Source organism: Carassius gibelio, chromosome B16 (genome assembly GCF_023724105.1).
Source record: "Carassius gibelio isolate Cgi1373 ecotype wild population from Czech Republic chromosome B16, carGib1.2-hapl.c, whole genome shotgun sequence".
Classification (NCBI taxonomy): domain Eukaryota; kingdom Metazoa; phylum Chordata; class Actinopteri; order Cypriniformes; family Cyprinidae; genus Carassius; species Carassius gibelio.
The window spans coordinates 11,333,150-11,357,022 of record NC_068411.1 but is presented as its reverse complement, the minus strand read 5'-3'; the positions used below and the strand labels follow the sequence as shown (position 1 = coordinate 11,357,022).

Genomic DNA, 23,873 nt, shown 5'->3' with positions numbered 1-23,873 from the left:
AGGAGTGACACAATCACTTTACACAATGAGCCGATTTAATTTAGGCTTTTATTCACATATAAATATTGATCAATGCATAAACAGAGCATATCAAACATGGTAAACAGAAGCTCAAATGTACTTGACGTGCAAGAACAATCTTCACTGGTTCTTGTGCGTCTAAGCTTCCATTTATATTTAACATGCTCTATTTATGTGCACTGATTAGTGTTTATATGTGAATGCATTACTGTTTTGGAGAATTGGGCTTTTAATATATGGACGGAACTGATCTCATGACAAAAACTTACCTGTGGGAATTTTTCCGCAACACGCGAAATAACCTATCAATAAGTACACATCACTGCAGATTCCAACATAAATTAACACTCGAGGCAGTAAAACGGTGAGCACTTGAAATCGTTTTCTTACGCTGTTATGATTACAGCTCCATGTTTTGCTTTCGGACATCACAAGCTTGCTTGGTAGCACAGCCAGCACAGAATTGGACTTAGTATGCAGAATCTTTAGGTACGAATCTTGTGAAAACACAATGAAAGAGGTCAAAGATGAAAGGATGCTTGCAATTGCATTTTTGTCACATTCACTTTTGTTCGTAGAGGTGCATCTCAATAAATTAGAATGTCGTGGAAAAGTTTATTTCAGTAATTCAACTCAAATTGTGAAACTCGTGTATTAAATAAATTCAATGCACACAGACTGAAGTAGTTTAAGTCTTTGGTTCTTTTAATTGTGATGATTTTGGCTCACATTAATAAAACTCTAGCTGATAAACTTTATGTGCATACATCAACCACATATTCTATCAAAGTATACTTTGAAAGGCCATGCATTCGGCTTTGAATATTGTATATTATATAATATTTTGAAAAGCACTGTGTATATAAATTACACTTGAGGAAAGTGGAAATAATTTTTTGAAGTAACTAAAAATGTTGCTTGAGCATATCTTAAATCGCAGCTGGAATACTCTTAAAACTTTATTCAAAGGGCCTCCGGAGTGGAAAGCTCATCATTCAGTTATGCATTGTTTTCAATAATTCGTCTCTGCTTTGCCAAGAACCTAATATTGCTGTAGCTTTGCCTCCCGAGTTTGACTCGGCAACTTCAAAGGGATTCCTTCTCATTTCAGCAGAAGGAAGAAGAGGGGGGTCCTGCCCCCACAGGCAGCCACAATAGGCCTGTATCAATCTGAGGGTGAGGCCTGTGCTCGAGGAAGCTCTCAACAGAGGCCTACGCCTCAGCTGGCGACATGAATGGATCAAATATGAGGGTCGCACTAAGAGACTCAACCGGGGGCCCATGCGGTGCTGGATGAGGACCCCGTGTCCATTAACTCACCTAGTAGGCAGCGCCAGTTTCAGCAGCACGTGAAGAACCCCAACAGGAGCTGCCAACCGCACTCATCTGTACGGGAAGAAGATGAAATGTACCTTAGGAAACATGCTCGCAGACGACACACTTTCGTACGATGTCAACCAGAAGCAGCGTGAAACCTATTTAGTCACTTTAACGCACTCCACGAGCTCGGCTCTATCATAACAGGCTGAAAATAGCATGAATGGTAACCCGTACGACACTCGAGTACTTTGCTGCTGATTTGACGTGTCTGTTTTTAGAATTAGCGGCTCTCCGCACTTCAGCGTGACAGAGCCCATTACAATGTCATCTCGATGGCGTCTCACAGATGAGATGCTTCATCTGAGTGAATGAGGGTCAGTGAAAGCCCCCTCTGATGAACAGCACAGGACAGACACTTCATCTATTTAAGAGCTCTCTGTGAATCCTGCTCCTCATGCTGGCAGATGTACAACACACGCTGTGAAATTGGGAAGGCCGTTTGTAACTTTTTCCTTCGTAACTCACGTACTGCTACAAATCTACCTGCCATCTTTTGAAAGTAAAAATATATACTGTGTGTGAAAAAGGTGACTAATAACAGTCATCAGGAAAATCGCTAGTCCATAAAACTTTGTTAAATACAAGAACGTACACACACAGCCAAGTTTGGAATCATGAATAAATAATGAAAGTTACAACATTTATAATGTTAAAAACATTATATTTTAAATAAAAGCTGTTTTTGTACGTTCTATTATCAAAGACTGCTGAAAAACTGTACAACAAAATTATTCCACAAAAATATAAAGCAGCTCTTTTCAATAATAAGAAAACAATAAATGTATAAATAAGAAAAACTCCCTCTGGGTAATTTTGGGAAGTCTAATTAATTTTAACATTTACTTTTGCGATTTGTTTAGAATATATATATAATGTTTTATATATATATATTTTTTAACATAGATTTATGAAATACACACCTGAAGCAATGCTATCACTCAATATACAAATAAATTAAATAAAAAAACAGGTCAGGGATACACAGTGTAGGGATAAATTAATAAATAAACAGAGTCATCACTCAGTACCACTCCAATAAACTCCTGTGGAGAATTTCACCCATTGAATGTCCATTAAAACTAAAAGTTAAGAAATAGATAATGAAAGAAATCCATATGAATGGAATAGTTTATCAAAAATGTTAACTGGAGTTCAACTGTAGCTTGATGTGAGAACAAAATGGTTCTTGCTTGTCAATCAAGTTCGAGCTTCAGTTTGAGTTTACCATATTTGATGTGCTCAATGTATCAAAGTTTTTTTGTGAATAAAAGCATAGACTAAATTTGAAAATTATAAAAAATTGATCATGTTTCTTCTGAACTCTTGGATATAAATGCTTGATTTATATGAATTACTTTTACAATGTCATTATGAGGTTTTTGGAGCGTAAAAGTTTTGGTTGCACGGACTTTCTTTGGAGGGACAGAAATCAAAAAATATCTTCACTGTTTTGAAGATGAACGAAAATGTTTGGTGTGACTAAGTTAATCTTGCCAAAATGTACATTTTTGGTGGGAACTAAGTCTTAAATTTATCAATTTAAAATCACAGTTCAGTTAAATAATCAGGGTGCTTTTCTGCATTTTACGTGTAAATGAATGTGTTCAGCTGAGGCTGCTGTTCTAATTTAAATCCTAACAATTTTATACAAGATAAGAACGGCTCTGATTTCATGTTATATGATGTCATATTTAATAAATGAAAATGTAGTTCTCTTAAAAAGCTTAAACTACTTTTTCTAGAGTAGCTTGACTTGTTTGTGGAATATGACCAAATGGCATTTTGGTTGTTTTAAAGGGGTCATATGATGCGATTTCAAGTTTGTATTTCTCTATTGAGCTCTCGGTGCATAATGAAGATCTGTAAAGTTGCAAAGACTAAAAGTCTCAATCCAAAGAGATAAAAAAAAAAAAAACAAAGTTAAGTGTCAACCACGCCTTCCTAAAATGCCTTGTTCTAACATGCCCCCACATCTACGTCATGATGTGGGAAAATTTGCATAACACTGTCCAAATGTTCACGCAAAGAAAGGCGGCGTAACTTTTACTGTTGCCACCGCCTCCATGTTGAGGAGATGCTGTGTGTTTAGTTGTGAAAGAGAAGCTACTTTTTTTGGCCTTCCAAAAGAGGACACAACTAGAAATCAGTGGTTAAGTTGTATTTACAACACTGTCCCAGAACCTAAATATTCAGACGTGTACAGTGCTTTTTATGGAGCATGAGGAGAGTAGCCTACAATGTGTCTGTGTTCAAAAGTTGTTCTATAAAGTGAGGCAGCTCCCACTTTGCAAGGACTTTCTGGCGCTTCTTGACTCAAAGCCTATAAGTACGTTTTTTATATTTAAAGAATTTGCCACTGTTGATTCAAACGTGAGTTTTGAGCAGTGTAAGCACTTGTTTGTCGTTTCTCCGTTCACAAATACAGACATTGTTTTATGTCTATGCAGCGCGATATGCAATGCAACGTGTAAAAAGACAGTATAAGTCATTATTATCCATGATTATGTCCCCATTGAATGCAATAAATGCCTAGTTTGTAATGGGCGGGAAAGACGGAATCACAGTATGGTAAGGGGTGTAACATTTCCGTCACATGCTTTAGGTATTCAGCCAATTACAACGCACTGGATAGCTGGCCAATCAATGCACAACTTTTCTTTTCAGACCGATAAGCTTTGTAAAAATCGATGCATTTCAAAAAGGCAGGACATAGAGGAGCAACAATAATGTACATTATATAGAAAAGTTTTTTTTTTTTTTTCTTAAACTGCATAAAAACATTTCATTACACCAAATACACAAAATAATGTTCTTTTTAGCATGGTTGTAAGACCTCTTTAAATGAAAACTATTTCTAAATATTTACCAACTAATATTAAAAGTATAAGGGGAAAAATGTATCAGTTCATTGGCAGATATAGTAAAAAGGTCATTTTAAAAACTGTATGCAGGCAACAAGCTGCAATGAAGTTACTATACAGAAGCACACAGAGCTGAAACAGAACTATCATGTTCAGACACTACGCCAAAGTCCAGAACAGACTGGGATCACCTGACACTTCAGAAGTTTGTCTTATTCTGTGTTTATGTCTCACACTCTTTCATGCTGAGCCACATCTAAGCAAGGAGTCCACAGATTGTGACGGCACATTCAGAAAATGCTCCCTTTACTTCCAACACAACCGGGCAAAACACACCAGGTTGACAGCTTTTGCACAAAAGCACTGTCTGAAAAACGAATGCTATCTGGAAAAACTCCTGTGACACTAAGGGACAAATCTTCTGATTCATTTTTCTAGATTTCAAAGACAATCTTGATAAAGAAATAGGGTTATACCCCTGAGTATGAGGAGGGGTCTGTAATAAGAAGGGTGGTGGGATCTTCACGTTTCTGAAGACTCTGATGTCTTGTGCGAGAACACACACGCTTGTGCTCTTTATCTCTGATGTCATCACCCCAGCCCGCCTGCCCACCTTAATATGCACCCGTTACTAGGCAACAGAGTTATGTACCCGGCTGAACAAGTCATTTTATCCTTAGTTCATTTCCTTCCTCCCCAGTACGCAAGGCACTACCTATTCACCCATTTAAAATGGACGTATCCAAATTTATGCTAAAAAAAATCACATGGTTCGCAAACATACTGTTGGTAAGTGACAGATGCAGCTCTTCCAAGGGGCTTGACAGAGGGATAAGTATAAGTGTATATTTATTTGAACAATATTACAAAAGAATCATTCATTCAGTCATGAATTTACTTATACATGTGGCAATACATTTAGAGTCTTACTTACATTAACACCTGTTGCCGGATAAAAAAAAAAAAAAATTCTTAAAAAAAAGTCTTAACTGCCATTTTCTTCCTATTTTATAACTTAATTGTTTTTTATTTTATTGGGTTATTACAAATTGTTATATTTAAGCAATACAACAACACTAGTTACACACTAACAACTAATGATGTGCAGTGGTGTAATGTAACAAAGTAAAAATTCTTTGTTACAATACTTAAGTATGCTTTTAGAGTATCTGTACTTTACTTGAGTTTTTATATTTCAGCCAACTTTTACTCCACTATTAGAATTTATTAAGATTAACCCCTTGAGATGTATCATCTCGTTTTCGAGGGGGTCCTTACAATGAAACACAATTACAACTTAAAGAGCATAACAAGATTACAATTAACAACTACATTTCCTAATTAAAATGTATACTTTTACTCCGATACATTTCCCCTAAAGATATTCATTACTTACTACATAATAGTCGAAGAACAAAGACTGCAGGGAAGCAGGTTTGACGAATCAGTGGTCTGGCGTTTGCAAGTTAAGTCTCATAAAAACACATTTGCTCACGTGCAAACAAGTGAACCACTTGTTAATCACAACCACGGATGATTTCATTTTCCACTCAAGTTGAGTCTGGGGTGTGCAATATTCAGCATTGTCTGTGATAATATGGTAAGTGTTGTTCTAATAATATCCAATCTGACTTTATTAAATAGGTTATATCGCCAAATCATACACAGAGTGCACACACATTGATTTATTCGTCTATTAAAACTCAAAATTCCTGGCATTCTAAATTGTAGATGGCAAAAGTGCTTCTGTATGCTTTTTATATTTATATAATGTAATGTAGGCATAGTTAACAATCTATATCACACAAATAGTACCGTTTTTCTGCAGATGCATGAAAACATTAAATAATAATTTTACACAAGTTCAATAAAGAAATAAATTACTTTTATACCTAATATTGCTTGTTTTTGCTCAGTTTCGCTAATGAAAATAGTTTTGCGTCTCTTTGCAACTGTGTTCACTTATTTTAATTTTTTTCTACGTATGTGTTTTGTATTGTACTATGGATCCCTCTGGGTCTGAAAATAAAGTTTATTATTGAATGAATAATCTTTTTGAATGAATCGGTTGAATTACAATGACTCACTCTATTGACTCACTTTAACATTCACTTCCTGTCACTTACTGGTGGTTTTAATTTCACATTTCGACAATTTTATTTTCATGTTTAAAATGATTTCAAATATCATTATGCAATGTTTTATGTTAAAAACATAAATTCTAAATTCTAAAATGTATAAATCACTTTGGATAAAAGAGTGTGCTAAATGACTAAATGCAAATGTAAATATCACTTATTTACATTACAAGGTTTTAGAATACTTTTTGCCATATAAATGCACCAAAACAGCTGCACCAAATTGCTCAGTCTGGGTCTCTGAATAAGATTAAGGTGCTTTTTCCTCCTCAAGTATGAGCTCCATATCATCCTATAATAATATATATTATTATACATACAGATTAAATAAACTGTAGCAATAAAAAATTTAATGACATGACAAACAAGAGTTAACTTGTTTTCAAATTAAATTCAGCAGCAGATTAAAATATATATTTCTTTATCTTTTCTTTTGTAATTGTGTTTATGATTCTGTATTATTACTGTGGTATGCAACTGTAAGGCTCTAGAACCCTGCTTGTCAAATGTTTCAACACTGTGAAATGCTTTGAATAAAGCTTGTTTTGAAAAATTACTCTTAATGTTCCTTCTTTATACCACAAATGTTTTCCTCCTCTAGCCACAATTTATACCATTATCTTAAAGGCTTTATCATGTTTAATTATGATATATATATATATAGTATAGACCAGCTGGAAACAAAGCACAAAGCTTTGTTCTGAAAAAATCTCTTCCTCCTGCCAGCAATTAATTTGAGAGAAGTCACATGACTCACAAACAAGCTCTCTCTGGAAAGCCCTCAAATGTCCAACAGATAGCGGATGAGGAGAATGTTTTAGAACAGCCACCTAGAAGGAGCTACTTTAAATAGCTGCTGAAATTGTTTCTCAGCAGCTGATAGACTCACAGCCCCTCTGCGCAATTCAATGTGCTCAACATGCCTGGAGCAGTCTGACTCAATGCAAGACGTAATGTTGGCCTTCTTCGGAGTTGGACACAGAATCTTGCAGCTCAGATACAAAGGGTTGCAGTGTGACATGAAAAATGAAAATCGACAAGATATATTGAGAGAAAGACCTTGAAAGAGTAATCGAGACAAGGACAGAGGAAAATATAAGAAGATGGTGCGAAAGAGGGGTGAATCACATGCTATATGTGTGAGATCTAAACTCTACTGATGTCTTCAATCACACTTCAGATCTTTAATGCTGTCATCAGATGCAGGCAACAGTCTTAATTAACTTCAACTTTTCTAAAATTGGCAATTTAAAAAAGTGCAAGTTAAGCTCAATTGACAACAACTGCAGCATAAATGATTATTTCCACAATAATTAATTTCCTATTATCCCTCTAAGTTACAGCAAAGCACTTACAATGTAAATTAATGGGGCCAGTTTGTAAACATTGAATTACTTTTTCAAAAGGTAAGCACAATACATGTACATTTGAATGTTAACATGATTTTAATGTGAAAAAATCACTTACTACCCTTCCTCTGTAAGGTTATATCCTATTTAACATTTTAGTTGCCATGAAAACACATCACCAACCCTAAAATGATAGTAAAAAATAATAATTTAATCAGCTTTACAGCTAAAATAACAAAATGCATCCTTTCACCTCCAATATATACATTTTAATCACAATTAATCGTACATTTTAATCACAATTAATCGAAGAAACTCAAGCTATTATTCGTAGCTTGAGCTTGCACATGGATCCACACGTCTCATGTCTCGTCAGCCCCATCACAACAACAGACTTTCAAATTAATAATAATAAAACACTGTGTTAATGAAGGATAAAATAATCGTCACATCTATCTATCTATCTATCTATCTATCTATCTATCTATCTATCTATCTATCTATCTTTCTATATATATATATATATACATACATACATACATACATACATACATATATATATATATATATATATATATATATATATATACACACACACACACAAGCACACATTCACTTTTTATATTTTTTTATTCTTAATATTCTAATAACTATGTTTCTTGTTTCTAAAATAGACGATTTTGATGGTGTCTCTTATAAATGCATTACTACAGTAGAAAAAAAAGCAAACCAAAAGTCTGCACCATAGACAAATCAGATGTTTCACATTTTCTTAAAATTTGTATTTCAATATTCTGCTTTGGTGTACCAGTGGGAAATATTAATTAATGATTTCCACACATTCCAGTAATAATCCAATGAGATTTTTGTATGAACACAAAGTCCTACAACAGATGGTATAACCTCCACAGAACTCGGATATCAACCTCATTGAGTCAGTGTGGGATAACGAGAAGAGACAGAAGCAACTGAGGTGGTCTAAATCCAAAGAACAACTGTAGCAAGATCTCCAATAACAATCTACCTGCTCTAACTAGCTTGAAAACTGCAAAAGTGTTTCTAGGTGAACCTAACAAGCCTGCCACTCAACTCACACACAACACGCCCACAACTCTTTGCTAAAAGACATACAGTCACTGAGAAACACACTTTAACATGAACTTGTCATTTCCAACACTGAACTTAGCATGAACCTTCTGACAGAGAAAGATTTTTAACATTGATAAGAAAACATCAGGAAAAACAAACGTTTTCTCTTCAACTCCCTCCAACGAACCTAAACAAGCTCTGTTGTGCATTTAATATGCAAGCAGTTTCCTAGTTTCCCCACTTCAAAGGCTGACATGGAACAGTACACCCAAGTCCTTGTAATTACCAACTGAATTAACATGCCTATTAGCATATTAGTATAACAGATTCTCAGATGGGGTCTTAAGGGAGACTCCAATGTTCCTTACACTCATGCACACAAGTGCACGACCCGCCATTCTGTTAAGAGGACAGGATGAGAGGATGTGGAGATGAACCCAATCAATCCACAACCAACAAATCACGTCACACAAAAAAAAAAAAAACAGACACACTTTCATCGGTGGCTGCATAATCATGAACAGATGAGCTGTAATACAATTATGCACATCGTCTTCAGATAAAACCTCTCTTCAGACCTGACGGGGAGAAAAAATAATGGTGACTATGAGCAGCTAAACAGTTTGAGGCAGTTTGAATAATGCGTGGGTAAGCAGAATGGGTATCATCTGCTAAAAGCGCATTCTGAATGTATGGCTGTGCTGTGAGACAGGAAGCAAACGTTGCTTGAAACAGTTTGAAAGAAAAAAGCATGCTGAATATAAATCAAACTATGTTTTCTTCAGGTTTGTAAATGTGCACAGGGTTTTTCCACCTCTGCCAAATGTTGTGCCGCCTGTGGTTTTCGACAAAACTCATGCAGTCAGTGAAAGCATCACTGAACAGCGTCCATTAGAGCTTTTAGTTTATATTTGAAAAAATTCAAGTTTACTTGATATCTCTTTACACAGACTCATCATTTCTATTAATTTTCCACTGATTTACATGATCTGATGAGCTCCTGTTATGTATATGTTCACCTATACTACAAAAGGGCTTTTAGCTGGTATGTTGTATTAAATTTAATTTGTTTTTATAAAATGTAACTTTATCATTGTCTTTTTTTTTCAATCATATAATTATTACAACACCTAAAATATGTAAAAAGTGTTTGTTTCAGCAAGTTAAAGCATGGGTACATTATTTGCACATGATTTTGACACAGGAGAACCCTGGTGCAGGTTCAGTATTCCCTTAAAAATGTACTGTGGTAAAGCTACTATACTGTGTACTTCACTATGCACTGTGATACTGAATGATTTCTAAATTCATGCACCATATTACTTTCCCTACAAGGTAATCCAAGGTACTTCAAAGAAAACAGTCTGTCATGGTACTTTTTTCGTATATTCTCTAGCATTTTCCAATACACTTACATTAATTTATCTAGAAGAACATAAGCTGAGAACAAGTGTCAAAGTACAAGTTCCAAAATTGCTCAGAAAAATACAAGCCATAACAGAGTTGCATTTGCTACAGTGTTTTTGTACTGACTAAACATGGATTGGTTCAGCACAAAGAGTTCAACAATCTTGCACTTATTTTTTCCAAACCTTTCCTTTCACAGCCTCTCTTTCTTTCTGACATCAGAAATTATTATGTGGACTACAGAGGAGAACTGTAGAAGAAATCATGATGACTCAGAGGCTACATTAAATTACATAGCAAGTTGTTTATTTTCTTCAGTCAGACCACCCAGGTATACCCTCAACCCTCAGGTCTAACAACCCAGCAGGTGAGGTGAGTGCAAGAGAGAGAGAGAGAGAGAGAGAGAGAGAATCACTCTTACAACACTTCAGAATCAGACACTGCATGTGAAATTTATGACTTGGATAAGTATTCATCACTTAGATAAGTATTAGCTGTACTGAAAAAGTCAAACATTTAAAAATATCATTAGCACAAATGGTATGGGAAGAGTTTTAGGTTTGAATTACCATTAGTTGTAAAAGAGCATTAAATACTCTAACATTGAGGTCTGTATCTCTGATGGGTTCTATTAGCTTCATGACATTTAATAAACTTGACGTGACATTTCTAGACCTGCTGATGTCTGAGACTGAATGCTGTACTTGAACAGAAACACGGCGAATAGCAAAGCTTAATGTGATTTCAGTGTTAACCAGCATGTTTCAAGATCCTAGCGAAACCTTGTAGAAAATGGCAGAAATGCAAGTAAGAAGCTTTTGAGAAGCAAGTTGACCTCGCTTGAAAAAAAATCATTTTCAGTCCTGAGCTAACATCTTTCAAACTAAACAGGTTTTGCTTGCATGCAGAGATTACATTTTTAAATGTGAACATGTTTGAATGGTCAATTTTGACTCGAAGCAAGCTAATTTTGATGAGTTTTTGAACCTATTGCAATCTATTGGCCTTAACTCTTGTTCATTAACTTTCTCTAACATTACCCATTCATGTAATATGCTGATCACTCATAGTCTCCGCTGACTCATAAACAGCATGCACTGAACTCTGGTCATTTAGAACATACTGTTCCCATTCTGAACCAATGTTTTGTGTGGCCTGGGCATGAAATGGAGCCCTCTTCCTCTTTAGCCTTTGTACTGTTCTTTGAAAACCCCTTCATCGTGTCCTGGATCTATTTCTGATATTATAGAGGCAATTAGTGAGGTCTTTGATGGCTTGATAAATTTTTTTACAGCACTGCAATTAATGAATACTAATTAAAAGGCCTTTGTTGATGGCCAGGGTGAGAGATGGATGAGTGAGCTTGATTTTTCTTGCTTTAATTGAAAGCCTTTGTCACTTGCCCACTCGCGTGTGAATAAGTGCTCTCTGTCACTCTCAAAATAAAGGAGAACAATGTAAATTAATTTGCATAAATATAAAGCTTTTTTGCATAGGTGGTGAAAGCAGTCGGATTCATAAAACAACCAACTGTCACTCACAAGTTTGTCTGATTGAATAATCCATGCTTGTACTGGTTTACGTAAAACCGGCTTCAGTTCATCACTCTTTCATCCTTTTGGATGTTCTGAAGTCATGAGAGCGCCAACCTGTCTTGCTGTATGGTGTGGGAAGCGGAAGGAAAGAGTGATGATTAAAAGGATGTGTGTAGAATGTGTCATTCATTTGGAGACTTGTACCTCTTAATGGAACTAGCGTGTTAGAGCCTTATAAATAAGAATGCTCAGAATCTAGGTCAATACATTATCAATTTGACGAATTCAAAGAGAAACTTGTTGAGAATACTGTTTGTAAAGTTTTTAGAGGAGTAGATAAGCTTCATTTACTCAATTTTACATGTAGTCTCAGTCTAGATCAATCAGATGGCACATACACACATCATCCACATTCCTTTCACTGACTGCCAAATGCACATTGTACAAGATACCAATGTGATATTATGAGCACTTATGATGAATTTACCAAATTTTGATTTACCAAAGTTAGTGGAATCAAATCACTTGCATCAGATAAGTTTTGTTTTGAGAAGCTAAGAACTCATGCATTTGTCTTTCCAGTGTTCTCTCTGATACTTCCAACCCATAGTTTGCATACATTCAATGCAATATTTGACTTGTACTCTAATATTTTTACCACAACAAAACACTGTCACTATGGAAAAGACAACCTCAAACTCCACAAAAAAAAAGACACACCTAAACTGGCACTGAGCAAAACCTCAGGCATTGAAAACTTTTTATGCAACTGTGCAGCGTGCCAAAACTCAAATCCCAATGCGTGAGCTGTTTCTGGAGCTGATAATTGTGTGAGATAATGCAGATCTATGCTGATAACAGGAAGCTGGAGAGCATTGTTTTTTTTCTTTTTTGCTGCAGACACCATGCAGAGCAGATAGTACAGATGGGATAGAGGACAGATAAAAATGGATAGAGAGGGGGAGATATAGAGAAAGAATACAGTTTGTCTTGGCTTTGCTGGTGTGGTGGAAATGGAACATGACATTGCCAATGCTCTACCCTACATTGCCAAAGTAGGACAAGGTCAGCAAAGAACAATAATACAATTGTTGTCATCCATGGTAACACATTATTATTAAACTAGATGAAGATCTAGGACTTCTCTGTAACAGCATTGGCATTATATTGATTTAGTAAGCACTTTTATCCAAAGTTTACCAGAATAGTAGAAAGTTCAGTCATAAACTCTAGTCATGAATTTGATTATAGCCAGTGGTGTCTGACATGGACAGTCTTTGAATGACTGAAGACTTAACATGTTGCCATGATCTTTTGAGATTATCTGATTAGCTAACAACTGTTTTGTTCAGCATAGGAGCTTTCAATTATATTCAGACAAGTCTGATTGCCCCTATATTGTAAACCACAGACAAAAGTGATAGGAGAAACTGAGTGATTGAATAATCTGGCCAAGTGAAGCAGTGCATTTCAAGAAGAGGAGGGGGCCCGACACTGAACCCTGAGGCACCCCGGTGGTTAGGTGATGTAACTTAGACACCCTTCACCTTCAGGAAACCTTGAATGATCTGCCTGTGGGGTATTGCAGGTTTAACATAAACATGAAGAGCATTACAACCCCACTAGAAATATATAAAGCACAGCAGGAATTCACCAATAATTGCAAAGGAGAATTCTGTCAATCACAGAAAAGACACTCCTCCTTCCTGTTCCCAACCTCATTGATGATTCAGCACACACCTTCGTCTGTGACCAGTAATGTGGTACCTAGCCCTGATGGTTCATCTTTCGAAAACAAGTTTTGCCCATGGAGGAGTGTGCAAATGTGTGTTTGTGAGCACAGGCCGGTGGCCCGAGGCACCATACCTGGGTCAATACTCTTTCATGCTGCAGCTGGGCTGAGCTATGAGGCCATTGTTGCTACTGTCACGCTGTGAGGGGTTCCAGTCTGCAGGGGTGGCCACAGCAGAGCTAATGAGCATGCCTCTAAGTCCCAGGAGTGGGAGCTTGCAGTGCAAAAAGTGTGTGCATGTGTTTGTGTGTGAGCGAGCGTCTGCTAGCCCCACTGTCCTGCTCCTTCTTCTGCATTATTCATGCACTCAATACACACTGCCACATTCTGCTATCCTGAGAGCATTGTGTGATGTGTATCTCAGGGAATGTCTTACTACCTCCGTCCCTTCTCTGTCTCTTGCTGTCTCCTAGTTTGCCCCTTTCGTTGTCACCGACGACTCTGTGAACTGATTGAGAATGTAGAACAGCAGTCACACTTGTGTCCTTGTGGTCCAGGACTCGTCACAACAGGCAAGGCGAGAATCATAATGATGAGAATCATGTTTTTTGGGGGGGCTTTTTGCCATTTTATATGGACAGGATAGTGGAGAGACAACACGAAACGGAATCTGCAAATGATGCAGATTCAAATGTGCGCTGGCCACAGGAGAACCATAGTCCAATATGATGGAGCATGCAACCTTACTGCAAGGTCACGGCTCAGGGGAGAATCCTTTATAAAAGGGAACATATTTTTGGTCCATAAACCTGGCTCAGGCTACTTCTTCAGTGCAAGTCTATGGTATTTTTTCACTCATTTTATTGTCTTCCTCAAAAAAAAAAAAAATCTCTTCTCAACAACTGAGTTAACACTTATAGTAATAATGATGCTTCCCTTTCCATCCACTGCTAATCAGGACTTTGTGCTTAACGAAACTAATTGGCTATAATGCAGGAAGTCAGGGAAAGTCTAAATGAAAAGACTATAACTCCTACAGATTCACAAATAAGGCAGCAATATCAAAAAGCAGGAGGTTATGGAGGAACAAACAGTGTCGTTTGCCTGTGAGAAGGAAGCTAATTACTCATGCTCAATGTGGATCAGAGCAGAACAGTATTCTCTAGAGGCTAAATCATTAGGTAGAATCAGACATGACAATAAAATACCACGCATAAAGCAACACATCAGAGGGATGCCAGAAGAGAGTACATGTCTGTCTGTGTGTGTGTGTGTGTGTACGTCTGCGTGTGCAAGTGTGTAAGAAACGCCCGATGGGTGATTTATCTCCAGTAGTCTAGGAAGGCTGACAGCGGATGAGGGCAGTAATGTGACCAGGTCATTTCATTCCATTAGCACTTCGGTTACAGAGCCCGTGTGTAATTAGGACAGGGACAGCAAGTCATGAATCAAAGAGGGTGATTTAAAACACACAAACAACAGATATGCTTCAGTGCATAAAAACACACACACGTAAATCCCCAGGATTGCAACACTCCCCCCACCCCCACCCACAGTGATGCATGTCTCATAACTGTCTTTAGAAAATTAGTAATAAGCCTTTTAGTTGCCAATGGACTTGAGATAGACAAGCATCATTGCAAAGCCTTAGTTTGGATGGGGATAGTTTTCCCTGAGGATATTAAATACATTTGTTTTTTGCAAGTGTACTTTTTTGATTTCACTCTTGATGAGAGTTACATTAAAAAAAAGAAAAAAAAAAATACTGAATGTTTTCCAAAATCACGGTCCTCTGAGAAAACTAATCCCATATGACCAGAAATGTCTGTGATTACAATATTGTTTTTTTCCCTCTCAAATCTTCTCTGCACAGAGTTTGACCTTTGTTGAATAATGTAACTAAAGTTAATTTTCTTGTTGTGATGCCTGGTGTACTTTTATTACAGATACAGACCATTTTGTCGCTTTCTGGGTAAAATCTAAATTCAAGTACAGTTTAAAGTACTGCTCTCTGATGCAAGAAAAATTATATAAATAAAGAGGGTCTAAGAAAATACCATCAGGTATGAACTTCATATATACTGAAATTTCATTTAGAAAAGTAAATAACCAGTTAATGCTTTAACTAGAGATGGACATGAGCACTCTGAAGTGCAATCAAATGATCGATCATAGCAACCCAATTATTGTGGGACTTTATTTCAATGTAATTTAAACTTCCCATTTTGAAAGAGCTTGATTGACAGGCAGTCTGACCAATCATAACTCCAAATCTGTCATTTTGACATTGAAGTTTTTTCGCTGTTGAAATAAAATTCGTTATGATGTTCATTCATGTTTATCTTGTGATTTAAGTAAATATGAAAAGACTTTTGGTTCACGTGTGCGACTTGAACTGAGGAAATACAGTGATGTCATGACACATTAAAGAGCCACAAAACAGTATTCATTGCTTGAAATTATATATAAAAAAGGGCAAAATTTTAAAGCTGAGACCTTGTTTATATATACAGTGACTTTCAGTTTGGGAATTAAAAACAGCTAGATGAAGCACAACTGCTGTAATGGATTGCAACAGAATGTCTCTTGAGATACAATTATATGTAGAATTTATATGTAGAACTATTTTTCCACTAATAAATGTGACTAAGATGGTGAGTGAATAAATATGAAGATGCAATACGATAGTCAAAGAAGTTCATCTAACACATTTATACACAGTCCAGTAGAGTTGGGTCCGAGTCCACCTTTGTCTAGTACGAGTCAAGTCCAAGTCCGAGTCCAAAAGGGGCCGAGTTGGACTCAAGTCCGAGTTCTTAAAGGCCGAGTCCGAGTCAAGTCCAGAAAGTAATTAAATTAAAAAAGATTATAAATTGGTATTGTAAATTTTTACATTCTATTAATATTTTAACCTTTCAACCCATTAAACCAAAGGAAATATAACAATGTATTACAAAAATACCACTGTTACATCTAGTCATTTTTATTTTGTCAACAGAACTAGTTTCCTATCAAAAAAGGTTTCAAAGGTTTTATTGTATTACAAGTGCATGAAAATACAAATGAACCTGTTTTATTATTGTATCACACTATATTGTCCTCCAGTACATTGGAAACTGTGATAAAATAACTATCTATCTATCTATCTATCTATCTATCTATCTATCTATCTATCTATCTATCTATATATTTTTTTTTTTTTTTTTTTGTTGCAGGTTTCTAATCTGTATATTGTAGATTATGTATAGGCCAAAGGGGTTTTCAGGGAAGTTGGACAATAATTAAGACTCTAAAGACTCTATGTTTAATAGGAATAAGGGATGATATATGAAATATCTGTACTGTATTTATAGTTAATGATGACACATTTCACAAATTGAGCTTTTAGTAAACAGAACATGAACACGAGTAGAGCAGCAGATTATACTGAACTGCAGCACGTGCTGGTTACAGCGATTCTCGTTCTCGAGTCAAGAACCGGTTGCATCGGTTTTCAGATCATCAGTACACTGAACCGAAAACCGTTTCTTTCGGACGCGTCCAATTCGAGAACCGAGCAGCTGACTATGGGAGCTGATGATACTGCACATGCGTGATTTAGCGTGAAGGCGACTGACTCACAGAGCATCTGAACCGAACTGATTCTTTTGGTGATTGATTCTGAACTGATTCTGTGCTAATGTTATGAGTGCGGGTAAACTGAGGGCTTGAATGAAGGGCAATCTGGTGAAACGTAAGTTCATTTAATAACATTACATCGAAATGGATTACGTATAGTAAGTGGATCATGGTTTCTGCACTGATGACACCTAATTTATTTACTTTATATCTTCAAGACTTAAATCCTCCTATGCACATTATTGCTGTTACTGTATTTGGGTGCATTGTTGCAAAACTTAATTGTAAACTTTTCATGATAATGATGTTTTAACTGACTGAAGTTATGATTACTGACTTTATATATTTGAATGTTTGATAGACTTGACGCCATTATACGTCATCACCAATGACGAGCATAAAAGAACCGGTGAACCTTTTTTTTTTCAACCGGTTTATTGAATCGAATCTAATTTTTCATCTCAATTTTATGCTGGTTTTATTGTTACACATGATGCGGACTCGACTGTACTTGGAATATTTTCCCAGTCCAAAATGTTCAAGTCCGTGTCAAGTCCGAGTACAAATTCACCTGAGTGCGTGACAAGTCAGAGTTCATTCAAAATTGGACTCGAGTCCGAGTCCAAGTTCGAGTACCCCAACTCTACAGTCCAGCAATAAGAAAATTGGCTTGGATATAACTTGCTCCATCAACCTTCATCCTCAATTCCCCAAAATTAGCAACTTGAGTACTCATGCAGACAAACTTACCAAAACACACATTCAAAGCTACGTGTTCTGTTAACAATGGGAATGATTAAAAAGTCAGCATAATTTCTGAGTGTACTCTATGATCAACGGAGAAGCACCAGTCAATCTCATGCTTTGTTAAACATATACAAGTTTATAAATACATATAGGTTTAAGTGCTTACAAAAACACAGTCCTCTTTACCACACAAAAAAAAAAAAAAAAAAAAAAAAAAAACATTATTTACATCTCCCTCTAAATCCAGGATGAGAGATACAGAGGCAGGTGGAGACAGTAGGAAACAGACAGATAAAAAGAGAGACAGTGTTAAAACAACCGAAGTGTTGTGATCTGGCTCGATGACACTAATGAGGCCTATAATAGCTCTTGATGGAGGGAGCAGATCCTGGGGGGAAGAAATGGGGGTGGATGATCAACGAAGAGACAGAGAGAGAGAGAGAAAGTGAGGCTTCCACACAAGCATATAAAACGCTGAAACACACATTACACATTGCGGATGATGAAATAAGAAAAAAAAAAAAAAAGTTTGGTGATTACACAAAGAGAGAAAGTGAGAAAAGATGGGAAAAAGTAGATGGGTGTGACAGATCAGTAGAACACTTAAGGTTGTTCAGAACAAAAAGTAATCTGTTCAGACAACCTTCTGGGAGATGGCAGCATCCCATTTACATAATGATAATGAAGTGGGAAAAGCACTTTCTAGATGTAGTCTGATAATGCTAAATACATTTTCTGCTAAAGTCGTGATTGAAACCTGTTATTATTATTATTTGGTTGTCAAAAAGGTCGTCAATAGTATGACATATATGAAACACAGCTTACAAGGAAGTCACTTGCAAATAAAGCAGCTTTCTGTTGATCAGATGCAGTAAATTCATGTGACCAGTTTTAACCTGTTGTGAAATCTGCATGGGGGAAATCACTGACCCTCAAGCAATATTCCCAATAGTATCGACTCCCAACGTAACGAGTGGATTCTAATTTAAAAAATGATGATGCACCTTTACACAGAAAAATACTTTTCAGGATGTCCAAGCTGCTCTTTTAAAGCGAATGGATGGGGGCATGGTGCTTCAAGACACTCAGGTTGACGCTAAACGTCTCCTGAAATAAAACTATTTTCAGGAGCTTTTTGTATTATTTGGAGCTTGACAGCCGTTGATCCATTCTTTTTTTGCTGTATGGAAAAGATAAAGATTAGAATGATTTCTGAAGGATCCTGAGTAGTTGCTGAATATTCAGTTTTGACATCACATGAATAAGTTACATTTTAAAATATATTTAAATCTAAAACAGTTATTCTAAATTCTAATAATATAACAAAATTACTTTTACTGATTTTGCCATGGTGACCATAAGAAACATAAGAGATGTTCCCTTTCTGTCGTTCAGTCTGACGTTGTGTTGAGTTCATGACACTAGACGTCCTTATACTAAATGCAACAAATGCTGAACTGCATTACGAAAAGGATGTTGTGGTCAATTGTGTCAAACGCAGCACTAAGATCCAATAAAACTAATAGAGAGATACACCCATGATCAGATGATAAGAGCAGATAATTTGTAACTCTAAGGAGAGCAGTCTCAGTACTATGATACGGTCTAAATCCTGACTGGAAATCCTTGCATATACCATTTCTCTCTAAGAAGGAATATAATTGTAAGGATACCACCTTTTCTAGTATCTTGGACAGAAAAGGGAGATTCGAGATTGGTCTATAATTAATTAGTTCTTTGGGGTCAAGTTGTGTTTATTTGATGAGAGGCTTAATAACAGCCAGTTTGAAGATTTTGGGGACATATCCTAATAAAAAAATGAGGAATTAATAATAGTCAGAAGAGGATCTATGACTTCTGGAAGCACTTCTTTTAGGAGCTTAGATGGTATAGGGTCTAACATACATGTTGTTGGTTTAGATGATTTAACAAGTTTATACAATTGCTCCTCTACTATAGTAGAGAATGAGTGGCACTGTCTGATGCGATGCTGTAGCTGGTGGCTGAATGGTTGCAATTTTATCTCTAATAGTATTGATTTTAGAAGTAGTTCATAAAGTCATTACTGCTGTGGTGTTGGGAAAAGTCAACACTTGTTGAGGCTTTATTTTTCGTTAATTTAGGCACTGTATTAAATAAATACCTGGGGTTATGTTTGTTTTATTCTAAAAGAGAAGAAAAGTAAAATAAAGTTTTTATTGATTTTCTTTAGGATAGGTTACTTTCCCGCCAAGCAATACGAAATACCTCTAGTTTTGTTTTCCTCCACCTGCACTTAATTTTTCGGGTTGCTCTTTTTAGGGTGCGAGTATGCTCATTATACCATGGTGTCAAACTGTTTTCCTTAACCTTCCTTAAGCGTAAAGGAGCAACTGTATTTATAGTGCTAGAAAAGAGAGAGTCCATAGTTTCTGTTACATCATCAAGTTGTTCTGAGGTTTTGGATATTGTAATACATTTGGATACATCAGGAAGATAACTTAAAAAGCAGTCTTTTGTGGTAGAAGTGATTGTTCTTCCATACTTGTAACAAGAAGTAGAATTTACAATTTTGGTTATATGAAGTTTGCACAAAACTAAATAATGATCTGATATATCATCACTTGGCTGCTTAATTTCAACACTATCAACATCAATTCCATGTAAAGGGGACATACACATAAACAGAGCGTTTTGGCTCATATCCTAAAAGTGGCAATTTCAAGATTTTATCTGTGGGATATTTTGAGATAAAACTTAACATTCACACTCTTAGGACATTAGATAACAATTTAAAATATTGTATCAATGTATTCTATGGAACCTTTAAGATCTATGTAATCGTCTTCCTTCATAAACAAAATTATACTGGAAGCAGATGGAATAAAAGCAGAAATTGGGTATTTTAATTGCTGTCATAGAGTTCATCCTCCTGTAGAACTGTGTAACTTTGAGTGAAATGCTGTGCTGATGTGTCTCTGACATTGTCATTCCAACAGAGACCAGTAACACGAGCTTAACTAAAGAACATTTCTCTCTCTGTCTAGACTGTATTTCACATCTGAAGCTCAGAGCAGCATGAGGTTTGTTTGCATTCTGAGAAACACATCAAGTTCTTATCAGGAGGGGAAAAACTGATGCAATCAATGAAGGATGATACCAACATGACAGACGAACACATTTGCCAGTGGCAACACTCCAGTGCATTGATTGTTTTACAAACTTTCTAATGTCAGTGTTCTCACAAATTTTAACCATTTAATTTCCTTTTGTTTGCGATCACTGAATATAGATTTTATTAGAAATATAGAAAGCCTTTCTGATGTTATTTTGGTTCCACTTTATATTATGTGGCCTTAACAACTGTGTACTTACATTAAAAAAAAAAATGAGTACAATGGACTTATTGTGTTCATACTGTATTGCAAAACACTTGCTTCTATTGTGGTGGGATACGGGTAAGGTGAGGGACAGGTTTGGTGGTATGGATAGGTTTAAGGGTGGGTTAATGTGTAAGGAATGGGTCAACTGTGGTATTATAAATGTGATTACAGAAATTAATTACAGATGTATTTTTTTTTTTAAATACAAGTACAATGTAAAAACATGTATGTACACAATACAGATATTGTATTAAATTATTAATTTAATAAAGTACATAGAAGTTAAAACCACTTAACATAAAATGGGACCGTTTTTATTTCCTTTCCCTTTTTATTGACCCTTATTGATTTCAATTGTTATTTACATTAAGAAATAGCTACACTAATGTTATTCATTATTAAGTAGCATTGTTTTTAATGGATTTTTTTTTACACCATTAGTTACATGAGGCAAAATAAGTTAGAATTTACAGCATTTAAACAAGTTCTGCTCACATATTTGAAGGTTTTTTTAATGGATCATTTAGGGTAAATGTCATATTATGTGACTACGCATTACGAAGATCTTACGAACCGGCTACTAGCTACGTTATGCCTTACGAACAACTGGTGCATCCAGACATTTTATAGATTTAGTTACAAACTAGCTAGTAGTTAATAAGCCTCTAGTGTGGACTTAACGTTACAATTTAAGTAAGAATGAATTTCTGGTGCAAACCTTTCATTGTCATTTTTCTGTTATTTCTGTCAACATTTAGCGCCATTTTTGATATACCAAAAACCTACCTTTTCTTACTACTCCTAGAGCATTGCTCTGATTTTCATGAAAATTAAATAGTAGATCCTCAGACCATGATGACAAAAGTTTATGTAATTTAAGTTTAGTAGTCAAACTTGCGAATTAAGTAGATGAAGAGCACGCCAAAATGACTGTGAGGCTACATCTTCACAACACTTTAGCTTATTCAAACCAAATTTGGTGCATATTATGACAACAATGACCTGAGGGTATATGAGTTTTGGCAGTGAGCCATCTATTGGTCAATGTATATGAAAAATTTACATTTTTGCTACATTTTGTCACCTACTGGTCAATAATTGATAAGTATTTATATCACATTTAAAAAGTGTTTGTATTTGAAGGGTTTTTAACCATTTTGCCCAAAGACAAATGTTTAATTACTCATTTTTGCAGGTGGTCTGATGTTCCCTAGCATGCTGGCTTAGCTTCTCATTTTGCAGACAATTGCTGCTTGCAGCTTTATTTCTATTATTATAATGCTATTGTTTTTGTTGTTCAGTGCCATTTCCAATAACTAATTAGAACCAGTAGAAGTAGTTCTTCATCTTTACAGTAGTCGTTCTTTACAGATAATTCTGAAATAAATCAAACTCAGATGGGAAAAGTCAATTGCATTCTTTTTGGGGTGAAATTGAATTATGATTGAAGCTCAACAAGCAAATCCACACATAAATGAAACACTGCAATTTATAGAAATGTTCCTAGATACTCATAATAATACTCCTAATAAATAAATAACAATAAGGGAGAGCCATTTTAACCACAGAAGCTCATAGGAATCTGTGTTTATTTTTCATATGGGTGCTTGAGTGTCCCTCAAGTGTCAGTTTGAGTTTGTGGTTGGGCAGTGTGTGAGTGATTTACTTGGATGAGATCACTCTCTTCTCTCTGGAGTCTGTCAAAGCCAACAGCTCCTCTCCAAATACCTGCAGTATTTGAGCACAGATGAAGTCATCAGAAAGGGTGGCACAGTGGCTCTTACAGAAAGAAGGTCCCCGGTTCAAGCCCTGGCAAGGACAGGAGACCTTTCTGTGTGGAGTTTTCATGTTTCTCTGTTTCTGCGTGGGTTTACTCTGGGTGCTCCAGTTTCCTCCCACAAGAAAAGACTTGTAAATGGATCAACTTGTGTACGGAGTAAATGGTTGTCAGCATGAATATAGCCATAGATGTTGGATAGGGGTTAAGAAAGAAATAAACAAACAAAGTCATCAGAACACTGATGACTGAACCACAGGCTGGAGAAGGGGCACATATTATAAACACACGCATATTCCCAGAATGCATAGGATACCTATATATTTGCACACAATACCAAATCCACAAGTTATTACAACATATTTTCCAAACCTGCCCACAAACATGTTTATCCACAGACTATGCCACAATAAGAAAGAAGAGCCTTTTGAGGACCTCGGAGAGTAACCACAACACTCAATACTCATGCATGGTCATGATAAGAATGAATATAAATAAATCTGATATGAAATAATATTTTATAAACAGTGTTAGGTCTGGGTTAAAAGTCTTTATTTTATCCACTTGGGAATTGATTGGTCTCTGCATGACAAGAAATTGGGTGGAAAAATAAAATATATATCAGCCGAAATGGAAAGAAAAAGACAGAGCTCATGTGCAAAGTTTTCTTTGGAATAACGTGCACTGATGAATCATTCATGATAAAATCAGGAAAGTATAAAGACATCAGGAAGTATTTGTAAAGAAAGTAAATAGAGTCGATTTTGGTTTCATGTTGACTTTGTACAGTGCAAATGAAATAATCACATCTTGACATGATTATGGAAATCTCTGCCTTGCAAATTATAAAATAAATG

The 23,873-nt window shown here is 35.9% G+C and overlaps 1 protein-coding gene across 3 annotated transcripts in view; it reads right to left on the bottom strand.

Moving 5' to 3' along the window:
- Positions 1 to 23,873, bottom strand: part of LOC127974920 (serine/threonine-protein kinase ULK4-like) — a 62,964-nt gene that overhangs the window by 1,724 nt on the left and 37,367 nt on the right. For 2 of the 3 annotated variants that reach the window (XM_052578511.1, XM_052578512.1), the window contains exon 5: positions 1,342 to 1,407. In XM_052578511.1, coding sequence (XP_052434471.1) covers positions 1,342 to 1,407 — 66 coding nt within the window. Of the gene's footprint in view, positions 1 to 509; positions 1,408 to 23,873 lie in introns of those variants that run through there. The other variant, XM_052578513.1, reaches the window with a different exon arrangement.